The following is a 13,285-nucleotide window of genomic DNA, read 5'->3' on the forward strand; positions in this document are numbered from 1 at the left end:
GTGCATATACCCCGCTTGACAGCCTCTGTATCAGCTGCTCTACCCCAAGCACGATGCTGCCGATACTCTTCCCTCCTCGTCATCTCGTTCTGAATTTTCCCAGCAACAATGGCTGAGGTCGCGAACATTGTTGCAGGCGTCTTTCAGTTGATTCCTCTTTGCAACGGTATGAATTCTTTACCTGGATATATCGGTGTAATAGTCCGAGAGCTCTAACAAATAATAGCCGGATTCGTTTTGATCAAAGATGTTGTACAGCTAGAGCAGAAACTAAGCGAGCAACAGATATGGATTCAGAATCATCAAAACGTATGATACCTGCCGTCCTAACATGGTTAGTAGATAAGGGTATCTACTAACAAATGTCTAAAGAATTTCTGGTCATGGTGTGAAATATGGGGGCCTTCCGAAATTCGAGAACGAAAGTTCAAACACTACGCCCAGGACAACCCAGTGAGCGCCAAAGCTGTGCTGCGTCAGCTGGCTCTCAACTCTCGCCTGTTCTTTGACATCAAAGGCCTTGACCGATACGGCTTCGAGATCAAGAAGCTGATACCCACGGACCACCGAATTCAACAACTTGACAATTTTCACTTTGAAACCAATGCTGACCTCGACCCGCAAAACATCAACCGCTTCGAGGCCAAATGCAACACCAACTTATTGGTGATGAGAAGAATCCAGTTCTCACTGGTAAGCGGTGCAAAGGGCGTCGATGAACTGATTGCAAGATTCCGAGAGTTCAATGAGGTCTTATGGGGTTATGGCCAGCCCTTGGAACTGGCCCGTCTAAACAAGGGCATATACGACAATCTCAATCAGCTGACGGGAGATCAACTAAATAAACTTCTCGCCGCCTACACGCGGGAGTCTGAGACCTCAAGAGACTCAGTGAGTGCTGGTAACTATCGTTCGTTGGCAAAGATGGTCAACTTGCGAGCCCATGCCATCCAGGGGGCTCCTGGAAGACCCCATGTGTTTGGAGCCAGCTCGTTTCACATGACAGACAACTACAGAGTAGACAGTCGCGGCACGTCCACAATGGCGCTTCTTTACGACTACCCAAAGAAAGGTGATCACCGAGTTGCGCTCATAGAATGGGCGCAGAACGCACAGGTTTCAGGCAAAAGACGGGAGATTGAGAAACTGGCACTTCTATTGAATGTTCCCAAGCCAGACGAGATGTCTATGCTTGATTCCTATGGAATATTAGACGACCTACAACGAACCAACCGGCTTGGTTTTGTCCTAAAACCGCCCATCAATATCCGAACTAATCTTCCTCAACCATTGCCACCAGGAGCCATCTCGGAACGACGAATGCCCATCAACTTGAGACAGCTCATCAAAACCCGGGATGGTCTGGACCTAGGCGTGAGGTTCGACATTGCCAAGAAGCTTGTTGATACTGTCCACATGATGCATGCCGTAGACTGGGCGCACAAGTATGTTGCCCCATCACACTTCAAGCCTGACACGGCTAATCGTTTACATAGGAACATCCGACCCAACAACATTTTGTTCTTCCCTCTGGGCAGTATTGGCGACGAATCCTCGACCCAAGCCGCCCACAGAGTCTTTGACCTTTCGAGTCCTTTCATCGCTGGTTATAGCAACGGCGCAGCTTCTGGTATCAACATGAAACTCGACTACTACGAGCATCCAGCAAGACGCAACGACCCTCAGATAGCCTATCGACGCCTCTATGATCTCTATAGTCTGGGCTGTGTCTTGCTTGAATTGGCGCTCTGGACAACGATAGACAAGCAAATTGAGCACGATCCCGGGAGCAGAGAAGCGTCCTACAAGGTCATCCGAGCGCTTTCCCTTAAACCTACGTTGGATAGGTGAGTGTCAAGCCATCTACCCCAAGATAATGAGCAGTGAGCTGACAATTTTCGTGCAGGATGGTGGGCAAGATCTTTGCAGACGTCATCCGCGTCTGTATCGCCCTGGGTGAGAAGAGTTCACTCGACAACCCTGCAAAGTTCGGCACGGATATCGCATCCAGGTTGGCTCAGTGTGTTGCTTGAGGTCTTTATACTTTGATCAGGCGTGGCCTTTGTTCATTCTCCAGGATAATACCTACATCTCAAGTCACCGCTTCCACAATTCTTCCCTCGGGACACCCTAGTAACTCAAAAAGCCTACGTATTACCTTTCAACGCCTATCGGCTATCCTTGGAGACCACGTACCTCAAGCAATCACAAGTTCGAGGGGAATGATGTGAAAGTTTGACTTGCTTACCATCCCTCCCCCTCCCCCCACACCCCAAACCAGACTTAATATCGCCAGCGTCGTTACAAATTTGGAAAGAGAAGCCATGGCCTTTCCAACTCTGTTGGCGAGTAGTTTATAATCCATACCCATCTCAGCTCATCTGACTGAAGTGACAATCAACGTTCCCGAAAAGAGCGCCAGATGGCAAACCAGGTAACTCGCCGGAATTAAGCAAGAGGTCCCCCAACCAGTGAACCCACCCCGTTCCTTCCTCGAGTCTGCCCCCTGTCTCGGTTACCAGTTGTCAGATTTCAAGAGCGCTCCTACCTCACCTGGGCGGTCGTAATGCCTCAACTCGACGGGCACCTCAGTCATCTCCGTCACTTCTTCCATTCCCAACCCAACCCCCTTCCCCAGATAACCATCCCTCCTCCTCCACAACCTCCCCATCCGCAACCCTCCAAACCCCTACGTCACCACTTCTCACCCACCCTCACCTATAAACCTCTTCCTCCTCTCCCATCACCCAGCTGGGTGATATACTTGAAGCTTTGACCAAGCCATGCAGCGTGGTATCACACTTCTTCCAGCAAGAGCTCGTGGCCTATCGATCAATATGGTGGTGCTTCACTGCCGTATTCTCATCCCTGGTCTGGTCTTCGGACTGGGAATGAGAATGCTATCTCTCTTTTCACCTTGCTCAGCGCTTTGTGGTGACGAGGGGATAGGAGTCAACCTTGATGGATGGTCAAATTCCATCCTGGCTTGATACAACGTCTGGGTGTGGGACTACGTCTGTTCATAGAGCTAGATGCTTCTGAACACGTATGGCTTGAACAGACACGGATCAGAAATAACAATACTGCATGATATCATGATAACCAATTCTTTTTTAGACCACAACCAACGAAAAAACAACCATTTGCTTTTCCGCGCCCGCGCTGCCTACTGTCTCTTTTGTCTGCCTCACCTTTTTGCCCACCCCAATCTTGCTCTAATCATAACAACGCTTGCATGTACATTTCGAATTCTTAAAAATCTTGATTTCACCGCCCCATATCCTCCTCTCTTCAACCACATCTATTTCTCCTTGATCTCCCAATCAACCCTTAAAGCTGATCATCCGGTGCCGCAACCTGAGCCTCGCCCTTCTCATTTGGTTCCCTGTAGTAAGGGAGGTACTGGCTCAGAGTCTTGGGACCGAAATGTCTGACGAGCGCATCCATCACAGTGATAGCAGCCATGGCCTCAACAATGGGAATAGCACGGGGCACGACGCAGGGGTCGTGTCTCCCCTTGGCGGCCAAAACACCCTCTGACTCGCCGTCGTAGGTTGCAGTGAGCTGGTCCTGGCCAATGGTGGCAGGGGGCTTGAAGCCGACCTTGAAGTAAATAGGAGCACCGTTGGTGATGCCACCCTGGATGCCACCAGAGAAGTTGGTCTTGGTGGTGAGCTTGGGACGGGTGAATCCCTTGAGGTAGGCGCCGCTCTTGGCGACTGATGGTGGGACCTCTCTGCCCTTGGTAGAGACGAAGGGGTCGTTGTGGATGGAGCCCGGGGTGGTGCAGGCTGTGAGGCCGGATCCGATCTCGAAGCTCTTGGTGGCGGGAATGCTGAGCATAGCGTGGGCGAGCATGGCCTCGAGCTTGTCGAAGGCAGGCTCGCCGAGACCGACGGGGACGTTGCGGACGACGCAGGTGACGGTGCCGCCGATGCTGTCGTTGCGGTCCTTGAATTCGGTGATCAACTGGACCATCTTGTCGGAGATGGCCTGGTCGGGGCAGCGGACGGGGAGGAACTTGTCGACGGTCTCGCGGGAGATGTTGTCGAGGAACTCGTGGAACTTGGGGTCGGTGACGGGGGTTGGGTGCTCGGGGGTAGGGGGAAAGAGGTCGATGCCGCCGATGGAGCTGGTGAACGCGACGATCTCGATGCCGAAGGCGTCCATCATGTACTTCTCGGCAACAGCGCCGGCAGCGACACGGGCGATGGTCTCGCGGGCACTGCTTCTGCCACCTCCACTTTCCGACTTGATTCCGTATTTCGCCTGGGTGGTGAAGTCGGCATGGCTGGGTCTTGGGTACATGTCCATGGTCTTGTTTCCGTAGTCTGCACACCAGTGTCAATGTCGCGCCAAACAACATGCTGAACTCGGCAGTGCCTACCCTTGGGGCGCTGATCCTCGTTCTTGACCACCATCATCATGGGGAGACCGAGGGAGAGGCCATTTTGAACACCAGACTGGATCTCAACTCTGTCCTTCTCGTCGCGGGGGGTTGTGATGGCGCTCTGGCCGGGACGGCGGCGGGTCAATTGTGGCTGGACATCGGCCTCAGTGATTCTCAGCTGAGCAGGAACATTTCCAATTGTGCATCCGACCGACTTTCCGTGGGACTCGCCCCAGCTGTGCGCAAGCCGTGTGTTAGTGGTGATGTGCTCTGGCGCATGGCAGTGAAGACACATACGTGGTGACTGTGAAGCCCTTTCCAAACGTGTTTCCGTCCATTATGTTGCGGTTTTAGTGGTGGTACAAAAATGGAGATGGGTACTCGACTGTCTAGTACCAAATCTACCCAAATTAACAAAAACCCGGCCTCTCTTCTTTGTTTCGTCTGGCCAAAGGTGTGTCGGTGAGTCAGTGGCACGATGCTGGCTAAATTTTTGGGGAGCAGCGCACACAGCACACGCCATATGGAAAAGCTCATACCCGCCAGAGCCCCTCCATGCTGTCTCCGTCATCGGCTCCCCGCATCGATTTGACTTGGGTGCTTCTTGGCTCTGTCGCAGGGATCAACGGTCCCGTGCCGGGGGGGGGGCCGAAGAGGCGCTAGCGAATCCCTGACCGTTCCTGGTTCCCGGGCCCCCGGCTGCCTTTTTTGGTACAGGCCGTTGAGGTTCTTTTTATTTATGTACCTTAACTTCGCAGACACTCCCCTCCAACATCCCCCAGGCCCATCCAATGGCCACACCTGCCCTCCGAAATGCCTGGCGCATACGCTCCATATTATCAACGAGGCACGCTCGGCCAATAACCACCAAAGCAATCTCCCAAAAGTTCCAAATCTACACCTCCAGCTCAGCCAACCCATACCTCAACCTCTCCATCGAGCACCACCTCCTCGAAAAGTCCGACCCCGACTCGACCGTCCTCTTCCTCTACACAAACGACCCATGCGTGGTCATTGGCCGCAACCAAAACCCCTGGACCGAAGTCAACCTTCCACAACTAGCACAGACAAGAATAAAATTCGGCCAGCTCAAGCACCACCTCGTCCGCCGGCGCTCAGGAGGGGGAACCGTCGTCCATGATCACGGCAACGCGAACTGGTCCGTCATCTGCCCCAAGGATGTCTTCGATAGGGATAAGCACGCGCTCATGGTGGTGGAAGCGCTGAAGAATATGGGAATAAAGGGTGTCAAGGTCAACGAAAGACATGATATTGTTCAGGAAGCGCAAGATGCCGAAGGACCCGAGCCTGCACCGTCGACATACAAAATCTCGGGTTCAGCGTACAAATTGACGGGCAAGCGCGCGTTGCACCATGGTACATTACTTCTCAACTCTGACTTGAGCGATATCTCGGGGTTGTTGCGCAGCCCAGCAGCACCATATATCGCCGCCCAGGGCGTGGAAAGTGTCCGGAGCCCAGTCTGCAACGTGGGAGTGGAGGATAATACCGACTTCTACAAGGCCGTTATCGACCAGTTCATGACCATGTATCCGGATAGCCAGTCGGCTGAGGTGAAAGAGGTGGAACAGCAAGAGGCGCTGAACCATGACAATATTTGGAAAGGGGTTCAAGAGCTACTGGTCCGTTCTCCCCCCTACCTTCCCCTACGCCAAATACTAACATCACCATCAGTCCCCAAAATGGCTCTGGGAATCCACCCCTAAATTCCGCCTCGCCTCCCACCCAACACCCGAAGACCCCCGACCACGTCCCCACCCTCCATCAAACGTAAGCCCAACCCTTTTTTGTTCCCTCTACCACCGGTAACCTAACCCCCCTTCTAGTTCTTCCTCACTCTCACAGCCCGCCACTCAGAAATCCTCGACCTCCAAACCGACTCCCCCCTCTTCCGCTCCGAGGACCACACCGCCTCGCTCAACTTTTTGTTGAAGCAAAAAATCCACGAAGTCCCCAAGTACTGCGACCTCCGCGAGTGGAAACACTACATCAACTTCCGCATCGAGAACGGCAAGTCGCTGACCCTCCGCAACGAGAGCGTGGGGAGCATATGCAAGTGGTTGTTGGGGGACGATATGTTGGCGACGGGACCGATAAGGGGGATCAACAAGAGTTTAAAGACGAAGCTCAAGGAGCTGAAGCATTGCAGGGATGGGGGCAAGCCTTTGGTCTTGGACCATGCTGCGTTTATGTTTGGCAAGCCCGAGTACGGATGGTATGTGGTAGATAAGCAATAACATCAGAAAAAAAAACATCCGATCCCAAAAAAACAACATGATCATTATCATACCCTCCCCATCTACTCTCCCCCAGCCCCCATCACCCCCCTTCCAAACCATTCCGCCACCGTCTTGAACCGATCCTCACTCCCCTCCAAATCAGCCCTAAACAACTCATGCCTCTCACTATTCTCTTCCTGGCTCTTCTTCAACGCCCTGATCGTCGCATTATCCACCACGCAGATCGGACACTCCCCCACATTATCATCCCCCTCCCCTCCCCCCGTAACCCGCAAACATCTCCTGTGAAAACTATGCTTGCACAAAAAGTGCACCACCGGCAGCTCCAACCCCCCACCGCACTGCCCACACCTCGTAGCCTGAAACACGGCCGGCTTCCCGCCCAGATCAGCAATCTCCTGCCTCCTCGCCATCGTCTCCGTCCTGAACTGGCTGACCACCCGTTTATTTTCTTGAATGTCCAACCGCTCAGCCTCTATCCTCTTGGCCAGGTAGGGCTTGATCATCCCCATGCTCGCGACACTGTTCTTCGACAGTGTCTGCACCACCTGCAGCGGGGCCATCAAACCCCCCTTATCAATCCTATCCAGCACAGCCGCCAGCTCATCCGGCCCTGCTTCGTCAAGAATCTTCGCGTCAGACGTCAGATACGACAACGCCGCGGGATAGAGTTGCGGTTCTTCCGGCCCGTATTTAGCCAGCGCCTTGATCGCCCCCTTGGTGTCCTTTGCTGATGTATAAGAGCGAAAAATGTCAAACAGCAGACCCGACTGCTCCTTCACCAGCGTGGTTCCATCCCTAAAGTTGGAAAGGTGAGAGAGCAAAAGGACGTTGGAGTTTTCAATCTGGGGTTTCTCTTGCGTTGCTGGTAGGGATTTGTCGGCTTCGATCAGGGACTTGGCCTTGGCCTCCCACTTCTCGCGGTGGGCGTCGGATTTCTTTTCGTTGGATTTGTGGAGGTACATCTCAAACAGGGTGGTGTAAATGTCCGTCTTGTCTTCTTTTGACAGGGCGTCATCTTGGAGGCAGGCTTCGAGAAAGACGATGAACTCGTCTGGGTGGTCGATAAAGGATGAAAAGGCCGTTCGTGGTTTGGGAGGGGTGTACTTGATGGCGATGGCCTCTTGCTTGAGGGACATGTCGCCCACTGTTGGCTTTGCATTGGCATTGTTATTGCTTGCTAGCACCGCCGTGTTCATGTACGGCAGTGGTAGCAAACTGCTGAGGTTGGAAACGGCATTGGCCGCTCCCGCTGCAAACCCTCCGTTTGTCGTTACAGGGGCGGCCTCGGCTGTGATGGGGGCATCCACTCGTGGCTTATACTTGCCGGTGTGATAGTCGATGAAGAGCTGCGTAGCATCCGATGGGCAGTGTTCGATCAGAACACGGGCATACTTCATCAGACAGGGGTGTGCTGTCTCTGGATCCAGATGCCAGATGAAATCCAGCGCCTCATTGTAGGCATGAGAATCCTCGATGAGGATATCCACCACGAGATCATGCTCCCCGTGCTTCTTGGCAAGATATGCTGCTTGCTCGTAGTAGCCACCCTGCCGGCACATCGAGATAGCTGTATCAAGGTCAAACTTGAGATCCCCTTCAGACTTGATGAACTTTTCCAGCTTGTCAATATCCTTCAGCTTGGCGTAACAGTTCAGCAACAGAGTTGTGTGATCTGATGTCGCCCTGTGATGCTCATGCAACTCCTCCAGATACTCGATCAAGTTGTGTATCCTCTGCGTGTCGAGGAACTTTCTGATGACCTGTGATGGCTCTGTGCTGTCTACGGCCTTGATGTACTGCGTCATGGCCTCGTCGTAATTGCCCTTTTGGTAAAGGTAATCCCCATATTTCCGGTAAATGATATTCTGTTGCTGAGCGTCCATCCCACACTTTTGAGCAAGGTCCAAGGCAAGGGTATAGAGATTGCGCTGATAGAGCATGTCCAACCGTTGCTGCAGTGTCTTTTCATGATACCGGAAGATCTGTTCATCGTCACATTAGCCATCATCCTCTCTTACTTCCCAAGAGCAACAAACCTTTCCATCCAGCGTCAGCATATACAAATCCGCCCACAACGCAAAAATATGCTTCACATCCGCCAACACCGTCTCACTGTGCGCAATAATCCTCAGCTCCGGATGTATCAACGTAAAAGTATAAATACTATCCGCCGCACCTCCCCAAAACCTCCTCCTCGTCGTATCCGCCTCCCCCGCCGGCGTCGGCGGCGACACCACCGCAACATAATCCCCATACACGGCAACCAGCTTCTTCGCCCCCTCATACGCCGTCGGCGGCCCCCTCCCCTCCAGCGTGTAATAATACACGGCATCCTCCCTCGCCACCACAATCTCCCCCGTCCTCCTATCAACAACCATACAACCCACCCCACACCCCTCATCCTCCACCGTTTTAGGGGGTTGCCCATGCCCCTTCCCACTGATCACCACTTTCAACACCCTCGCCGTCGTAGCCACAAACAGCGTCGTCAACCCCACCCCACCATCAACATGCATCTCCACCCCCGTAATCGGCTCATCACTCTCATAAATCACCCTCTGCTTCGTCCCCAAATCATGAACCAAATCCCCCCTCACCACCACCACCGCCCCATTCGCAAACCCAACCGCCAACTGCGTCAGATCATCCGTCGCCGTAAACGCCGAAATGGGAAAAGGCCTCTTTCCGTTATTCACGACAACACTACTCAGCAACCCGGGGTTCCCATCCTTTTTATTAACCTTATCCAAACTCCAGACCCTCACCACCGGCTGCCCCGGCTCCAGATCTTCCCACGCCCCCCTCCCCAATCGTAACCAGCAAACTCGTCCCTTCCACCTGCCGCATGTGCGTGACCGAGGAGCCATTGTCGTAGGCGGTGAACTCCCTCAAGATCTTGAAGTTGGGCCCGATGATCCGCACCGTGCCGTCGAAGCCGCCTAGGAACAAGGATTCCGACCCGGAGCAGACAGAGGCGATGGACTGGGAGAAGTGGGAAGGGTTGTCGAAGAAGGAGCGGGAGGTCGGGTCCGAGGGGGTGATGGGGGTCGACTCGAAGAAGTCAAAGGAGCGCCACTAATTGACAGACAGACATCGTGTTAGTCGTCGCTGGGACAGATGTAAGAGTGTAAGAGAGCATGGGAAAGGGAACGACAAACCGTTAGCGCCATGGTGGCATCTTTCAGCTTTTGCGCTGCTGTATGAGGTCAACTTGGAGCGGTGAAGAGAAAAAAGGAAGGGCGCAAAGTAGAGAATATGCCTACGAATGCGCTCCAGTTGTTGATGTGCGGCCTGGAGAGCTTGTGACGCCTGTTTAGGGACCTCGTTGGGGTTGGAGCTCGAAGCTCCCCACACATGGCCTTGGCAATTGATTAGATAACCATTATCTCAAAGTAACCCTAACCCAGTAAGGCAGCTCAGTAACAAGCCAACCCCAGGAAGCTACCAAAAATGAAAGATCCTCGATGGAGGCCCGCAAAAGAGTTGGAAAAAAAATGCAAAAGAGTTAGCTGCGACTCGTTTCGATCGAGTGACCTCCGGGTTATGAGCCCGGCGCGCTTCCGCTGCGCCACGCAGCTTGTTGAGCTGTTGTTGAATATCAGGGTCCGAAACGGCCTCTACAAAGGTGGGTTGCTCCAAGTGTGACTCATTCCGTCTTATCCCATTTTGCCAAAAGAATCACCACACCCTTACTATTGTGCTACTACACAGTTACGCTCTCAGGTCTGATTCGCCCTTCCCACACTGTCCTTCCACTTCCGGATATCACACAACAGCCGTTTCTTCCCATTCTTTTCCCCGGCCATGCCGAAAGACCCGACACTGCTGCTCGGCCCGAGATGCACCAGAGGCACCATCGACGGCCTGCCGTGGGCACATTGGAACGGGAAGGCGCATGTAGCCAGATTCTGCACAAGCTGAAAGCATTGCTCCTTGGTCAGGACGTCATTGAACATGATACTGCCTGAAAGTACCGGTTAGCTTCAGCCTTTGTCACTAGTAGCCTACCAAGGCGAACTTACTTCGGCAAGCCCTGGAGTGGATCAACTCAATGATTCCCTCTGGACAGTTGTGGAACCTGGAGAACCACTGATGATCGGCCTCGTCACCGATCGGGAGCCGTGGCACGATGCCAGCCTGTTTGCTGGGGTTTTCATGCAGCTTCCAGATCTCATTCCGGAGCAGTTCAACAAGAAGCCTGGGTTCAAGACGGCACCGTTCCACTATACTGGGCGGCAAGGCCTGAACCTCCACCGTGACCCTCGATGCCTGGTCTTGGGTTGTCAGGTCGTAGATAACACCCCAATAAGCAAAATGCCGTTTGAACCTCACAAGCAGCTCTCCTTCTTGCCTAGACAAGTCAAAGAACAACTTCTTGTCCAAATGCGTTCTGGCCGCCACCAAGCTCCTGCCGTCATCTGGGTTCGGCACGAAGTACTCTTTCAGCAGAGCTTCAACCCGGTAACGCTCGTCAGCGGCATGTTGGTCTATGATCACCAGCAGCGGAGAATCGACGAGATCTCTCCTGTGGACTGTTCCAGCCTGGTTGAAGACTTTCACCAACACAAACTTTTCATCCACTTGATTCACCACTTCGGCTTTTCGTAGCGTGTCTTTGGATATTCTCCCTTCCAGAGCAGTCGAAACACTGTTATTGCTGTTCTCGAGGGTAATTACCCCAAGCCCATGGCAGCCATGTTCACCTCCTTCGCAGCCAAGCGTGTCTGATTCCTGGGATAGCCTAGGGATGGGCAGTTCCGTTGGCAGGAAAAAGGACCGGCCCCGGGTGTTTGTGCTAGGTTTCCAGTCCCTGAGCGCTGTTGAGCTTCTTCTCCGATCAAGGCTCGGCCTTTTATTGGAACCCTGTTTGGGCCTCATCGCAAAACCAGTCCGTGGATCAATCATCGACTTGATTTTGGTAACAGGGTCAATCCAGATCATTGGCTCAGCAGATGTATCTGCGACTGGATCATGCGGCTTTTCAACTGTCTCTGAACCATCCGAGATGGCATTGGAACAGCCGGCTAGAGACGTGCCACTCGAGGTGCGACCCATAGGCAATGAAACTGCTCTCTTGAGTTCAGTTTGTGGCTGGACGACATGCTTGGTTTTGGGCCATGATGAAAATGGTGATGCAGAGCGTGTCTCGGTGTCCCGTGTGGTCGACTTCCTTGAAGCCTTTGTGCGAACACTTAGTCTGGAAGCAGACCTGGCTACCGGCAGCTGCGAAGCTGATTTTCGGTTCGTCTCGAAAGCAAAATCAGAACCAGAGACCGTTCCAGTTTTGAGCTGCTTAATGGCGTGAACAGACCTTGGTCGAAACATGTGCTTCTTCAAGAACTCATATGCCATCACTTGAAGCAGGTCAACAATGATGGAGAGATTCGGCCGCCTTTCATCTAGAAAGTCATCCGCATCCACGGAACCCAACCCGTGCTCTAATATGATCTGGAGAAAGAACATGGGCCATCGGTCCACGCCTTTTCTTGGCTTCAGCTCTTTGCGGGTGAAGCCAGCCATCTTCTGTGGATAACCGTCGTCATCAACGCCAGCTTCTTCGATGGTACCGAAGCTGGAGTTGGCAAACACGTTGTTGACTTCATCGTAGAGGAAGTTTGAGTGACCTTCGTTGAGGGATGGCTGGATGCCGAGAGCGATGAACTGCACTCTCTTCGTAGCTGCCGGTTCCAGTGACACGCAGCCTCTTACGGTAATGCCTGGAGCAGTGGCACCAATCGAGACCCACGACTTCGGATTCTCTTGGTCCAACAAGGACGCTGCAAGAAGAAGCTTGGGTGTTCGCAAAAGAACATCCCGAGCTGACAGTAAATGGTGTTTCTCGATATCAGCAAGTGGAGATGTCTGGAGAGACACTGTTCTTCGAGCAATCGAATCCTGGAGATTTACAGCCACCTCTCCTGGCCAAGCAAGCAGAAGAGCAACGGCTTCGTGGATCAGCTGGTCGAAATACCCACTTGTGCCCAATCGCTCCATTTCTGTAGCTCTCTGCTTGACGCGGACAGGCAGGTAGCCGAAAAGATCACGGACGGCAACACGAGTCCCGCTGGAAAAGCCCAATATGCGCTGCTCAGGCAGGGCTGGAACATTCCGTGTCACCACGTTGGACTTGTGTATAGTAAGCGAGTTGTGTGACCGGTAATCACGGTGATGTGACGTGACGGTCAACAAAGAGAGAGAGCCTAGAGATGCCAGGAACTCGCCATGTTTGCCGTGACAGTCTGCGGACGGCGGGTATTTTGAGGTATCTAGAGCAACGATGTTAGTTGGGCCGAACAACAAAACATTGCTTGAGCGGTGGATGACGTACAGTGCAGTTGGCCTAGTCCCCCACCCTCCCGAAAATTGGATGGAGGAATGCCAACACCGTTGTCTTCGACAGAGCAGCTTCCACGCCCATAGTCAACTGAGATGTTGATCTTCGTAGATCTGGCATCCAAAGAATTTCGAAGCAGACCACAGACGGCAGTGTTCAACGAGGTAATGATAGTGGATGATTTGATTTGAGCAACAACGTCCCTGGGCAGTTGCTGTATCGACATGGCGGTTGTGAGCCCGACATCTCGCTACCCAGCCAGTGAGTTGTCCTGCATCCAACCTTGATCAGATGCAA

The 13,285-nt window shown here is 53.1% G+C and overlaps 5 protein-coding genes across 5 annotated transcripts, besides 1 other annotated feature; 2 read left to right on the forward strand and 3 right to left on the reverse strand.

The window, feature by feature from the left end:
- Positions 1-108: 108 nt before the first annotated feature.
- On the forward strand, positions 109-1,851 carry PODANS_3_9760 (uncharacterized protein; the record flags this gene model as incomplete). Its single annotated transcript, XM_001909751.1, has 3 exons — positions 109-166; positions 227-309; positions 373-1,851. The coding sequence occupies 3 exons, from the start codon at positions 109-111 to the stop codon at positions 1,849-1,851; spliced, it is 1,620 nt and encodes a 539-aa protein (XP_001909786.1).
- A 1,479-nt stretch (positions 1,852-3,330) lies between these two features.
- Positions 3,331-4,728, reverse strand: PODANS_3_9770 (uncharacterized protein; the record flags this gene model as incomplete). Its single annotated transcript, XM_001909752.1, has 3 exons — positions 3,331-4,331; positions 4,388-4,626; positions 4,688-4,728. 3 exons carry the CDS (start codon positions 4,726-4,728, stop codon positions 3,331-3,333), a joined length of 1,281 nt encoding a protein of 426 aa, XP_001909787.1.
- Positions 4,729-5,181: 453 nt separating this feature from the next.
- Positions 5,182-6,117, forward strand: PODANS_3_9780 (uncharacterized protein; the record flags this gene model as incomplete). Its single annotated transcript, XM_001909753.1, has 1 exon — positions 5,182-6,117. The coding sequence occupies one exon, from the start codon at positions 5,182-5,184 to the stop codon at positions 6,115-6,117; it is 936 nt and encodes a 311-aa protein (XP_001909788.1).
- A 593-nt stretch (positions 6,118-6,710) lies between these two features.
- On the reverse strand, positions 6,711-9,729 carry PODANS_3_9790 (uncharacterized protein; the record flags this gene model as incomplete). The annotated part of the gene is made up of 3 exons (XM_001909754.1): positions 6,711-8,636; positions 8,691-9,425; positions 9,472-9,729. Coding segments are annotated over 3 exons (2,919 nt in total), but the record flags the coding sequence as incomplete, so codon positions are not given.
- A 431-nt stretch (positions 9,730-10,160) lies between these two features.
- Positions 10,161-10,232, reverse strand: a tRNA (tRNA-Met).
- A 141-nt stretch (positions 10,233-10,373) lies between these two features.
- Positions 10,374-13,214, reverse strand: PODANS_3_9800 (uncharacterized protein; the record flags this gene model as incomplete). Its single annotated transcript, XM_001909755.1, has 3 exons — positions 10,374-10,618; positions 10,677-12,920; positions 12,983-13,214. The coding sequence occupies 3 exons, from the start codon at positions 13,212-13,214 to the stop codon at positions 10,374-10,376; spliced, it is 2,721 nt and encodes a 906-aa protein (XP_001909790.1).
- Between the last annotated feature and the right edge of the window lie 71 nt (positions 13,215-13,285).

The sequence above is a fragment of the Podospora anserina genome, chromosome 3 (assembly GCF_000226545.1).
Source record: "Podospora anserina S mat+ genomic DNA chromosome 3, supercontig 2".
In the NCBI taxonomy this organism is placed as follows: Eukaryota; Fungi; Ascomycota; class Sordariomycetes; order Sordariales; family Podosporaceae; genus Podospora; species Podospora anserina.